The sequence below is a fragment of the Macaca fascicularis genome, chromosome 1 (genome assembly GCF_037993035.2).
Source record: "Macaca fascicularis isolate 582-1 chromosome 1, T2T-MFA8v1.1".
Taxonomy (NCBI): Eukaryota; Metazoa; Chordata; class Mammalia; order Primates; family Cercopithecidae; genus Macaca; species Macaca fascicularis.
The window spans coordinates 107,123,194-107,137,146 of NC_088375.1; the positions used below are offsets into that span (position 1 = coordinate 107,123,194).

At 43.3% G+C, this 13,953-nt stretch overlaps 1 protein-coding gene and 1 non-coding gene across 3 annotated transcripts in view; both read left to right on the forward strand.

The window, feature by feature from the left end:
* NUP210L (nucleoporin 210 like) overlaps positions 1-13,953 on the forward strand; it is a 166,798-nt gene that overhangs the window by 112,292 nt on the left and 40,553 nt on the right. For both annotated transcript variants that reach the window (XM_045362680.3, XM_045362683.3), the window contains exon 28: positions 13,231-13,389. In XM_045362680.3, the coding sequence (XP_045218615.2) occupies positions 13,231-13,389 (159 nt within the window). The remainder of the gene's footprint in view (positions 1-13,230; positions 13,390-13,953) is intronic.
* On the forward strand, positions 3,904-4,010 carry LOC123570845 (U6 spliceosomal RNA). The gene has a single exon (XR_006695058.1). It is a non-coding gene; the product is annotated as a U6 spliceosomal RNA (small nuclear RNA).

Here is a 13,953-nt window from a genome sequence, read left to right on the forward strand (position 1 = left end):
CTGGAATTGTGGAAGAATGGAACTCTACTTAGTTTGATGCAATTTAGTGTAAGGATTTGGCTTTTTTTCTTTTTCTTTTTCTTTTTTTTGAGACAGAGTTTCACTCTTGTTGCCCAGGCTGGAGTGGTGCAATGGTGTGATCTCAGCTCACTGCAACCTCCACCTCCCGGGTTCAAGCAATTCTCATGCCTCAGCCTCCTGAGTAGCTGGGATTACAGGTGCCTGCCACCATGCCCGGCTAATTTTTTGTATTTTTAGTAGAGACGGGGTTTCACCGTGTTGGCCAGGCTGGTCTCGAACTCCTGACCTCAGGTGATCCCCCCACCTCGTCCTCCCAAAGTGCTAGGATGACAGGCATGAGCCACCACGCCCAGCAGGCTTTTTTCTTGAATAACAAACAGGAGTGTGTGAAAGGAGGGAATGGTCTAGGCCTTGGCCTCTATTCTCCTTCTCCCTTTCTTTAATTTTTTTTTACCTAAAGCATCACTTTTTTCTCTAGCAAAAGAAATAATTGAGAGCCACACAGATTTTTTCTTTTCCTGCCTCAGATCTAGCATAGGCAAATTGGGTAATGAAATGGGCAACAGAAAGGCCTTCATGAGGCCTGTAATCCCAGCACTTTGGGAGGCTGAAGCGGACTTGGAATCAGGAGTTTGAGACCAGCCTGGCCAACATGGTGTAACCCCACCTCTACTAAAAATACAAAACTTAGCTGAGTGTGGTGGCACACACCTGTAATCACAGCTACTTGAGAGGCTGAAGCAGAAGAATGGCTTGAACTCAGGAGGTGGAAGTTGCAGTGAGCCAAGATCACGCCACTGCACTCCAGCCTGGGCGACAGAGGGAGATTCTATCTCAAAAAAAAAAAAAAAAAGCCAGGTGCAGTGGCTCACGCCTGTAATCACACAGTGGCTTACTTTGGGAGGCCGAGGCAGGCGGATCACCTGAGGTCGGGAGTTTGAGACCAGCCTGACCAACATGAAGCAACCCTATCTCTACTAAAAATACAAAATTAGCTGGGTGTGGTGGCGCATGCCTGTAATCCCAGCTACTCGGGAGGCTGAGGCAGGAGAATCGCTTGAACCCGGGAGGTGGAGGTTGCAGTGAACCGAGATCACGCAATTGACTCCAGCCTGGGCAACACGAGTGAAACTCTGTCACCAAAAAAATAAAAATAAAAAAAGGGCGGGGTGCAGTGGCTCACACTTGTAATCCCAGCACTTTGGGAGGCCGAGGCACGTGGATCACTTGAGCCCAGGAGTTCCAGACCAGCCTGAGCAACATGGCGAAACCCCATCTCTACCAAAAATACAAAAATTAGCTAGGCATAGTGGCATGCACCTGTAATCCCAGCTACTCAGGAGGCTGAGGCAGGAGAATTCCTTGAACCCGGGAGGCAGAGGTTGCAGTGAACTGAGATTGCGCCACTGGACTCCAGCCCAGGCAACAGAGCAAGACCCTGTCTCAAAAAACAAAAACAAACAAACAAAAAAGGCCTCCATGGGCTGGGTGCAGTGGCTCACAGCTGTAATTCCAGCACTTTGGGAGGCCAAGGCAGGTGGATCACTTGAGCCCAGGAGTTCAATACCAGACTGGCCATCATGGCAAAACTCCATATTTACTAAAAATACAAAAGGTAGCTGGGCATAGTGGCCTGCGCCTGTAATCCCAGCTACTCAGGAGGCTGAGGCAGGAGGATTCCTTGAACCCAGGAGGCAGAGGTTGCAGTGAGCCGAGATTGCGCCACTGGACTCCAGCCTGGGCAACAGAGTGAGACCCTGTCTCAAAAAAAAAAAAAAAAAAAAAAAAAAAAAAAGGCCTTCATGGGCTAGGTGCGGTGTGGCTCATAGCTGTAATCTCCGCACTTTGGGAGGCCGAGGTGGGTGGATCGCATGAGCTCAGGAGTTCGAGACCAGCCTGGGCAACATAGTGAAATCCTGTCTCTACAAAACACACACACAAGATTAGCCAAGCATAGTGGCATGCACCTGTAGTCCCAGCTACTAGGGAGGTTGAGGTGGGAGAGTCACCTGACCCCGGGAGGTGAAGGCTGCAGTGAGCTGTGATTGCACCACTGCACTCCAGCCTGGGTAACAGAGTGAGACCCTGTCTCAAAAAAAAAAAAAAAACAGAGAGAGAGAAAGAGAGAGAGAGGGAAAGGCCTTCTTGCTCCAATAGGTAGATTTCCTACACTGTGGAAATGCCACCATTGAGAGGTTCACTTGGATTAAACAATTATAAAACACTCATTTTTTAGCATGAGACTCTTCCAGATAACTGATTAAAATCTGCACAAAGGAAATGGGATTTTTTGTGTGTGTAGGGGACAGGGGAAAGGTGATTTGGGAACATGGGACTTTGTCGTAATTCTAGAGCGCTAGAAGGAAAGTTTGAAGGGTTGTAAACAGCAAGAAGGCAGGGGATACAGGACCTGAAATGCCTACTTCAATGTTTGCCTTAATGGTGGTCCTGCCTTCCCTATTATCAGAATTCTATCAAGTTCTAATCCTCCCTATCCAGTCTAGAAGAGGGGCAAGTAGAAAGATGGTCAGTTTTTTTTTCATCTTTTTTTTTTTTTTTCTTTTCATTGAATATATTTCTGTGTGGGCTGGGCACAGTGGCTCACACCTGGAGGCCGAGGCAGGTGGATCACTTGAGGTCAGGAATTCGAGACCAGCCTGGCCAAGGTGGTGAAACCCCGTCTCTACTAAAAATAAAAAAATTAACCAGGTGCGGTGGCACATGCTTGTAATTCCAGCTACTCGGGTGGCTGAGGCATGAGAATCACTTGAACTTGGTAGACAGAGGTTGTAGTGGGCTGAGATTGTACCACTGCACTCCAGCCTGAGTGACAGAGACTCTGTCACACAAAATAAATAAATAAATAAATAAATAAATAAATAAATAAAATGGGTTCAGACAGTAGAACCTGGGATGGGAGAGAAGTAAGGCAAAGGCCAGGCTCAGTGGCTCACACCTGTTACCCCAGCACTTTGGGAGGCTGAGGTGAGAGGATCACTTGAGCCCACGAGTTTGAGACCAGCCTGGGTAACATAATGAGACCCCATCTGTTAAAAAAAAAGTTGTAAAATTAGGTAGATGTGGTGGCACACACCTGTAGTCTCAGCTACTTGGGACGCTGAGGCAGGAGAATCATTTGAGCCAAGGAGGTTGAGTCTGCAGTAAGCTGCGTTTGCACCACGGCACTCCAGCCTAGAAGACAAAGTGAGACCCTGTCTCTCAAAAAAACGCACAAAAAAGAAACTACTTCCATCATTTTCATTCTTCTTACATAAAAAAATTTGACTTTGAGGTAACATAAGAAAGAATCTTAGGGAGGCTTGCCAGAATTAATTGAACACTACAAACAGAGGTTTACTTTAGGCGTAATTATGCTGCTGAGAATATGAAAAGAAATCACTAAGAAAACAATCTTTTGTACACTATTTCTCCTCCTCCTCCTCCTCTTCCTACTCCTTCTCCTTCTTCTTCTTCTTCCTTCTTTCTCCTTTATTCTTTCTTTTGTCTTCTTTTCTTCTTTTTTTTTTTTTTTTTGACACAAGGTCTTCTTATACTGCCCAGGATGATCTCAAACTTCTAGGCTCAAGTGATCCTCCTGCCTCAGCATCACAAGCATCTGAGATTACAGGGGTGTACCACCACCCCCAGCTCCTCTAGTTCTTCTAGAAAGCTATTTTCAACATACATTTTCCTTGTTGTTACAACAAACAAGGAAAGATTAGCCAGGCATCGTGACACGTGCCTGTTGTTCCAGCTACTTGGGAAGCTGAGGCAGGAGAATCATTTGAGACTAGGAATTCCAGGCTGCAGTGACCTATGACTGTACCACTGCACTTGAGCCTGAGTGATAGAGCAAGATCCCATTTCTAAAAAAAAATAGTAGTGCTCACTTTGGCAGCATATCTACTAAAATTTGAATGATACAGAAAAGATTAGCATGTCCCTTGCACAAGGATGACCTGCAAATTCATGAAGTGTTCTATATTTTTAAAAAGGTAGACAGACAGAAATCAGAGTAGAAAGTTTATTCAAAGGGATAATAACAGAGAACTTCCCAAACCTAGAGAAAGATATCAATATTCCAATATAAGAAGGTTGTAGAACACCAAGCAGATTTAACCCAAGTAAGGCTACCTCAAGACATAATCAAACTCCCAAAGGTCAAGTATAAAGAAAGGATCCTAAAGCAGAAGGGAAAAGAAACAATATACAAAGAAGCTCCAATATGTCTGGCAGAGAACTTCTCAGTGGGAATCTGATAGGCCAGGAGAGAGTGGCATGACATATTTAAAGTGCTGAAGGAAAAAAACTTTTATCCTATAATAGTATATCCAGTGAAGTTATCCTTCAAAGGTGAAATAAAGAGTTTCCAGGCTAGGCACGGTGGCTCACGCCTGTAATCCCAGCACTTTGGGAGGCCGCGGTGGGTGGATCATCTGGGGTCAGGAGTTCGAGACCAGCCTGGCCAACATAGTGAAACCCCATTTCTACGAAAACTACAAAAATTAGCTGGGTGTGGTGGCAGGCGCCTGTAATCCCAGCTAATCAGGAGGCTGAGGCAGGAGAATCGCTTGAACCCGGGAGGTGGAGGTTGCAGTGAGCCGAGATCACGCTGTTGCAGTGAGCCGAGATCACGCTATTGTACTCCAGCCTGGGCAACAGGGCGAGACTCCATCTAAAAAAAAAAAGTTTCCCAGAAAAACAAAAGCTGAGGGATTTCATCAACAGCAGACCTGTTCTACAAGAAATGCTAGTGGGAATACTACAATCTGAAAGTAAAGGACATTAATGGGCAATAAGAAATCATCTGAAGGTACAAAACTCACTGGTAATATTAAGTACACATAAAACCACAGAATATTGTAACACTGTAATTGTGGTGTATAAACTACTCATATCTTGAGTAGAAAGACTAAAAGATGAACCTACTAAAAATAACTACAACTTTTCAAGACAAAGAGAATATAATAAGATATAATAGAAGCGACAAAAAGTTAAAAAACAGGAGAGATAAAGTGCAGAGTTTTTATCAGTTTTCTCTTTCCCATTTGTTAGTTTGTGTGTTTATGCAACCAGTGTTAAGTGTCATCAGTTTAAAGTAACAGGTTATAAGATGTTATTTGCAAGCATTATGGTAACCTCAAATCAAAAAAACCTACAACAGGCCAGGCACGGTGGCTCACACCTATAATCCCAGCACTTTGGGAGGTTGAGGCAGGTGGATTGCTTGAGCTCAGGAGTTCAAGACCAGCCTAGGCAACATGAAAGAACCCTGTCTCTGCTGGGCATGGTGGCTTACGCCTGTAATCCCAGCACTTTGGGAGGCCAAGGCGGGCAGGTCACCTGAGGTCAGGAGTTCGAGACCAGCCTGGCTAACACAATGAAACCCCGTCTCTACTAAAAATACAAAAAAATTAGCCGGGCGAGGTGGCGGGCGCCTGTAGTCCCAGCTACTCGGGAGGCTGAGGCAGGAGAATGGCGTAAACCCGGGAGGCGGAGCTTGCAGTGAGCCGAGATAGCGCCACTGCACTCCAGCCTGGGCGACAGAGCGAGACTCCATCTCAAAAAAAAAAAAAAAAAAAATACAAAATTTAGTTAGGCATGGTGGTGCCTTCCTGTAATCCCAGCTACTTAGGAAGCTGAGGCAGGAGAATCGCTTGAACCCAGGAGGCAGAGGGTGCAGTGAGCTGAAATTGTGCTATTGCACTCCAGTCTGGGCAACAAAAGCGAAACTCCATCTCAAAAAGAAAAAAAAGAAAAAACCCTGTCTCTTCAAAAATACAAAAATTGACTGGGCGTGGTGGTGTGCACTTCTAGTCCCAGCTACTCAGGAGGCTGAAGTGGGAGAATCTCTTGAGCCTGCGAGGCAGAAGTTGCAGTGAGACCAAATTGCACCACTGCAATCCAACCTAGGCAACATAGCAAGACCCTGTCTCGAAAGGTAAAATAAAATAAACCTGTAACAGATAAACAAAATAAAATGCAAGAATTAAAACATACCACTGGAGAAAATCACCTTCACAAAAAAGAAAACAAGAAGGAAGTAAAGAAGGAAGAGAAGACCACAAAACAACTAGAAAACAAATAACAAAATGGCAGGAGAAGTTCTTATTTATCAATAATAACATCGCATATAAACGGACTAAATACTCCAATTTAAAAGATATAGAGTGGCTGGGCATGGTGGCTCATGCTTGTAATCCCAGCACTTTGGGAAGGCTGAGTTGGGTGGATCACTTGAGGCCAGGAGTTCGAGACCAGCCTGGCCAACATGCTGAAACCCTGTCTCCACTAAAAATACAAAAATTAGCTGGAAATCACTTGAACCCGGGAGGTGGAGGCTGCAGTGAGCTGAGATCACACCACTGCACTCCAGCCTGGACAAGGAGCGAGACTCCATCTCAAAAAATAAAATAAGATAAAATAAAATAAAAGACATAGAGTAGCTGAAAGGATTAAAATAAAAAGATTCAACAATCTGTTGCCTACAAGAAACACACTTCACCTATAAAGACACACGTAGACTGAAAATAAAGAGATGGAAAAAGGTATTTCATGTTAATGGACACCAAAAAAGAGCAGGAATGGTTATACTTACATTAGACAAAATAGATTTCAAGACAAAACTATAGAAAGAGATGAAGGTCATTATATAATGATAAAGGGGTCAATTCAGCAAGAGGACATAACAATTATAAATATATAGGAACCCAATACTGGAGTACCCAGATATATAAAGCAAATAATATTAGAGCTTAAGGGAGAGGCAGACCCCACAACATTAACTGGAGACTTCAATAACCCACTTTCAGCATTGGACAGGTCATCCAGACAGAAAATCAACAAAGAAACATCAGACTTACTCTGCACTATAGACCAAATGGATCTAATAGATATTTACAGAACTTTTCATTCAACAGCTGCAAAATACACATCCATCGCCTCAGCACATGGCTCATTCTCAAGAACAGACAATATGATAGGCCAGAAAACAAGTTTTTAAAAATTAAAAAAAAAGGCCAGGCGCAGTAGCTCAAGCCTGTAATCCCAGCACTTTGGGAGGCCGAGACGGGCAGATCACGAGGTCAGGAGATCGAGACCATCCTGGCTAACATGGTGAAACCCCTCTCTACTAAAAATATAAAAAATTAGCCGGGCACGGTGGTGGGCACCTGTAGTCCCAGCTACTTGGGAGGCTGAGGCAGGAGAATGACGTGAACCCGGGAGGCAGAGCTTGCAGTGAGCTGATATATTGCCACTGCACTCCAGCCTGGGCAACAGAGCGAGACTCGTCTAAAAAATATATATATACACACACACACACCCCATGTTCCAACTGTCCTATACATTAAATAAATACATTTTTAAATTAATTAAAAACACTGAAATTATATCAAGTATTTTTTCTGACCACAATGGAATAAAACTAGAAATTAGTAACAAGAGGAATTTTGGAAACTATACAAACACAGGGTAATTAAACAATATGTTCCTGAATGACCAGTGGGTCAATGAATACATTAAGAATTTAAATTTCTTGAAACAAGTGAAAATGGAAACACAACAAAACCCATGAGATACAGCGAAACCAGTACTAACAAAAAGTTTATAGGCCTGGCGCAGTGGCTCAGGCCTGTAATCCCAGCACCTTGAGAGGCCGAGGCCAGTGGATCATGAGGTCAGGAGTTCAAGACCAGCCGGCCAAGGTGGTGAAACCCCGTCTCTACTAAAAATACAAAAAATTAGCCAGGCACGGTGGCAGGCACCTGTAAGCCCAGCTACTTGGGAGGTTGAGGTGGGAGAATTGCTTGAACTCGGAGGGCAGAGGTTGCAATGAGCCAAGATCACGCCACCGCACTCCAGCCTGGGTAACAGAGTGAGACTCCATTTCAAAAAAAAAAAAAAGAAAAAAGTTTAAAGCAATGAGTGCCTACATCAAAAAAAAGTAGAGGCTGGTCGCAGTGGCTCACACCTGTAATCCCAGCACTTTGGGAGGCCCAGGTGGGCAGATCACTTGAGGTCAGGGGTTCGAAACCAGTGTGGCCAACATGGTGAAACCCCATCTCCACTAAAAATGCAAAAAATTAGCTGGGCGTGGTGGCAGGTAATCCCAGCTACTCAGGAGGCTGAAGCAGGAGAATCGCTTGAACCCAGGAGGTGGAGGTTGCAGTGAGCCAAGATTGCACCATTGCACTCCAGCCTGGGCCTCAAGAGTGAAACTCCGTCTCAAAAACAAACAAACAAAAAAAAAGTAGAAAAAATTGAAATAAAAAAAGCCTAATGAAGCGTCTTGAAGAACTAGAAAAGCAAGAGCAAACCAAACCCAGAATTAGTAGAGGAAAAGAAATAATAAGGATCAGAACAGATAAATGAAATTGAAATGAAAAAGAATACAAAAGATCAACAAAACAAAAAGTCAGTTTTTTGAAAAGATAAAATTGACAAACCTCTAGACAGACTAAGAAAAAGAGGATCAAAATAAATAAAATCAGAGGTGGAAAAAGAGACATTGGCTGGGTGTGGTGGCTCACGCCTGTAATCCCGGCACTTTGGGAGGCTGAGGTGGGTAGATCGCAAGGTCAGGAGTTTGAGACCAGCCTGACCAACATGGTGAAACCCCATCTCTACTAAAAATACAAAAATTAGCCAGGCATGGTGGTGCACACCTGTAATCCTAGCTACTCAGGAGGCTGAGGCAGGAGAATTGCTTAAACCTGGAAGGCGGAGGTTGCAGTGAACCAAGATCAGGCCACTGCACTCCAGCCTGGGCAACAGAACAAGATTCTGCCTCAAAAAAAAAAAAAAAGAAAGAAAGAGACATGACAACCAATACCACAGAAATTCAAAGGATCATTAAGGCTACTATGAGCCAATAAAATTGGAAAACCTAGAAGAAATGGATAAATTCCTAGATACATACACTCTACCAAGATTTAACCATGAAGAAATCCAAAACCTTAACAGACCAATAACAAGTAATCTGATCAATGCCATGACGAAAAGTCTGCCAGCAAGACAGGCTGGGCGCAGTGGCTCACTCCTGTAATCCCAGCACTTTGGGAGGCCAAGGTGGGTGGATCACTTGAGGTCAGGAGTTCCAGACCAGCCTGGCCAGCATGGTGAAACCTCATCTCTACTAAAAATACAAAAATTAGCTGAGCATGGTGGTGGGCGCCTCTAATTCCAGCTACTTAGGAGGCTGAAGCAGGAGAATCACTTGAATCAGGAGGCAGAGGTTGCAGTGAGCCGAGATCATGCCACTGCACTCCAGCCTGGGTGACAGAGTGAGACTCCGTCTCAAAAATAAAAAATAAAATAAAAATAAAAAAGTCTCCCACCAAAACAAAGCCCAGGACCTAATGGTCTCTCTGCTGTATTTTACCAAACATTTAAAGAAGAACTAATACCAATCCTACTCAAACTATTGTGAAAAATAGAGGAGGAGAGAATACAACTAAACTCATTATATGAGGCCAGTATTACCCTGATAACAAAAACAGGCAAAGACCTATCAAAAAAAGAAAACTAAAGGATAATATCTGTAATGAACATTGATGCAAAAACCCTCATCAAAATACTAGCAAACTGAATTTAACACCACATTAAAAAGATTATTCATGGCCAGGCATGAGAATCGCTTGAACCCAGGAGGCGGAGGTTGCAGTGAGCTGAGATCATGCCATTGAACTCCAGCATGGGGGAACAGAGCTAGATACCATCTCAAAAAAATAAAGAAAGAAAATAAATGAAGAAGACACACAAAAAAATGGAAAGATATCCCATGTTCATGAATTGGAAGAATCAATATTGTTAAAATAGCCATACTACCCAGTGTAATCTACAGATTCAATGCAGTCCCTATCAAAATATCAGTAACATTCTTCACAGAAATAGAAAAAATAATTCTAAAATTTATATGAAACCACAAAAGACCCAGAATAGTCAAAGCCATCCTCAGCAAAAAGAATAAAACTGGAAGACTCACATTACCTGACTTCAAATTATATGACAGAGCTATAGTAATCAAAACAGCATGGCACTGGCATAAAAACAAACATATAGACCAATGGAACAGAATAGAGAACCCAGAAACAAATTCATACACCTGCAGGAAACTCACTTTTAACAAAGGTGCCAAGAATATACATTGGGGAAAAAACAGTCTCTTCAATCAGTGATGCTGGGAAAACTGGATATCCATAGGCAGAAGAATGAAACTACACCCCTATCTCTCGCCATATGCAAAAATCAAATCAAAATGTATTAAAGACTTAAATCTGAGACTCAACGTATGAAAATATTACAAGAAAACATTGGGGAAACTCTCCAGAACATTGGAGTGAGCAAAGATTTCTTGAGTAATACTCCACAAACACAGGCAACCAAAGCAAAAATTGACAAATGGGATCTAAGGCCCAGCCTTAAATATTTCTTAAAAGAAGACATACAGGCCAGATGCGGTGACTCACGCCTGTAATCTCAGCACTGTGGGAGGCCGAGGCAGGTGGATCACAGGTTAGGCAGGTTAGGAGTTTGAGACCAGCCTGGCCAACATGGCAAAATCCCATCTCTGTGAAAAATACAAAAATTAGCTGGGTTTGGTGGCATGCTTCTGTAGTCCCAGCTACTGGGGGAGGCTGAGGCAGGAGAATTGTCTGGACCCGGGAGGCAGAGGTTGTGGTGAGCCAAGATCACACCACGGCACTCCAGCCTGGGTGACAGAGCGAGACTGTGTCCCCCACCAAAAAAAAAAGACATACCAATGGCAAACAGGTATATGAAAAGGTGCTCAACATCATTGATCATCAGAGAAATGCAAATCAAAACTACAATAAGATATCATCTCACCTCAGTTAAAATGGCTTATATCTGAAAGACAGGCAACAATGAATCCTGGCAAGGATGTAGAGAAAAGGGAACCCTCATATACTGTTGATGGAAATGTAAATTAGTAGAGTCACTATGGAGCATAGTCGGAGGTTTTCAAAAAACTAAATATAGAACTACCAAACTAACGTATGATCCCAACAATCCCACTCTTAGACATATACCCAAAAGACAGGAAATCATTATATCAAGGAGATATCTGCTCTCTCATATTTACTGCAGCACTATTCACAATGGCCAAGATTTGGAAGCAACCTAAGTGTCCATCAATAGATGATTGGATAAAGAAAATGAGGTGTATATACACAATGGAGTACAACTTAGCCATAAAAAAGGAATGAGATGGCTGGGCACCATAACTCACACCTGTAATCTCAGCACTTTGGAAGGCCAAGGTGGGAGGACCACTTGAGCCCAGGAGTTTGAGGCCAACCTAGGCAACATAGTGAGACTCGATCTCTACAAAAAAATAAATTTTAAAAAATTTAGCCGGGCACAGTGGTGCATGCCTGTAGTCCCAGCTACTCGAGAGGCTGAGGCAGAAGAAGCACTTGAGCCCTGGAGATTGAGGCGGCAATGAGCCATGATTGTGCCACTGTACTCAACCTGGGCAACAGAACAAGACCCTGTCTCAAAAAAAAAAAAAAAAAAAATGAGATCCTGTCATGTGCAACAACATGGATGATGGAATTGGAGACACTATGTTAAGTGAAATAAGCCAGGTATAGATAAACTTTACATGTTCTCACTTATTTGTGGGAGCTAAAGATGAAAACAATTGAAGTCATGGAGACAGAGTAGAATGATGGTTACTGGAGGCTGGAAAGCATAGTGGGTGGGTGGGAGGGAAGTGGGGATGCTTAATGAGTACAAAAATATAGTTAGATTAAATGAATAAGATCTAGTATTTGATAGCACAACAGGGTGAGTACAGTCAACAATAACTTATCGTATATTTTTAAATAACGAGGGCAGGTGCAGGGGCTCACGCCTGTAATTCCAGCACTTTGGGAGGCCGAGGCGGGTGGATCATCTGAGGTCAGGAGTTTGAGACCAGCCTAGCCAACATGGTGAAACCCTGTCTCTACTAAAAATACAAAAATTAGTCGGGCATGTTGCCAGGCATCTGTAATTCCAGCTATTTGGGAGACTGAGACAGGGAGAATTGCTTGAACCCGGGAGGCGGAGGTTGCAGTGAGCTGAAATCATGTCATTGCACTCCAAACTGGGCAACAGAGCAAGACTCCATCTCAAAATAAAATAAAATAACTAAAAGAGTATAATCGTGTCTGTAACACAGAAAGGATAAATGCAGCTGGACACAGCGGCTCACACCTGTAATTGCAACACTTTAGGAGGCTGAGGCAGGAGGATCACTTGAGCCCAAGAGTTTGAGACCAGCCTGGGCAACATATGGAGACCCTGTTTTTAGAAAAAAAAAATTTTTTTTAATTAGCTGGGCTAATTGACACATGGGGACACATGCCTGTGGTCCCTGCTACTTGAGAGACTGAGGTGGGAGGATTGCTTGAACCCAGGAGGTCGAGGCCGCAAGAAGCCATGATTTCACCACTGCACTCCAGTCTTGGCAACAGAGCAAGACCCTGTCTCAAAAAAAAAACAAAAAAGGTTTCAACTTAAAGTATGCTTGAGGTGATGGATACCCCACTTACCCTGATGTGATTATTACAAGTTCTATGCCTGTATCAAAGTATCTCATGTACCCCATAAATATGTACGCTTACTATGTAGCCACAAAAATTAAAAATAAAAACAAAAAATTAATTGTAATCCCAGCACTTTGGGAGGCTGAGGTGGGCAGATCACTTGAGGCCAGGAGTTCGAGACCAGCCTAAGCAACATGGCGAAACCCCATGTCTACAAAAAATACAAAAATTAGCTGAGTGTGGTGGTATGCCCCTGTAGTCCCAGCTACTAGGGAGGCTGAGGTGGGAAGATCACCAGAGCCCGGGAGGTCGAGGCTGCAGTGAGCTGAGATTGTTCCACCGCACTCCAGCCTGAGCGACTTTTAATTTTATTTTTAATTTTAATTTTTCCATAAGTTATTGGGGTACAGGTGGTATTTGGTTACATGAGTAAGCCCTTTAGTGGTGATTTGTGAGATTTTGGTGCACCCATCACCCGAACAGTATACACTGCACCCTATTTGTAGTCTTCTATCCCTCACCCCCTCCTACCCTTCCCTGACTTTTTATTTTTAATTAAAAAAATGTTTAATATTAAAAAAGTTAAAAAAAAAAAAAAAAGGAAGACACCATGTTTATTCATGAATATTTCTTAATCTATCCCTTCGCTGTCTAGGTTTTTCTACAGCTCCCAGTAGAGCATAACTTTGCCATGGTTGTCCACACAAAAGCAGCAGGCCGGACCAGTATCAAGGTCACTGTTCACTGCATGAACAGTTCCTCTGGGCAGTTTGAGGGGAATTTGTTGGAACTCTCTGATGAAGTACAGATCCTGGTAAGCTTCCAAATCTAAATCTTTTTTTCGTATATTAAGGATAAGAAAGTTATATTCTCTTACCATCAACGAAGAGCTTATTTTGGATAGAGACAGATAATTGTTAGAGCGATTCCGGGAACAGGTTTGTACTTCCTAGATCTTTATCATTCCTGCTGATTGCTTGTATATAGTTTTTGTTTTTGTTTTTGTTTTGTTTTGAGACAGAGTTTCGCTCTTGTTGCCCAGGCTGGAGTGCAATGGCACGATCTCGGCTCACTGCAAACTCCGCCTCCCAGGTTCAAGCGATTCTCCTGCCTCAGCCTCCTGAGTAGCATGTGCCACCAAGCCCAGCTAATTTTGTAATTTTAGTAGAAATGAGCTTTCTCCATGTTGGTCAACCTGGTCTCAAACTCCCGACCTCAAGTGATCTGCCTGCCTCAGCCTCCCAAAGTGTTGGGATTACAGGCGTGAGCCACCACGCCTGGCCTGTTTTTTGTTTTTTTTGTTTTTTGGTTTTTGGTTTTTGGTTTTTTTTTTGAGATGGAGTCTCACTCTGTCGCCCAGGCTGGAGTGCAGTGGCAC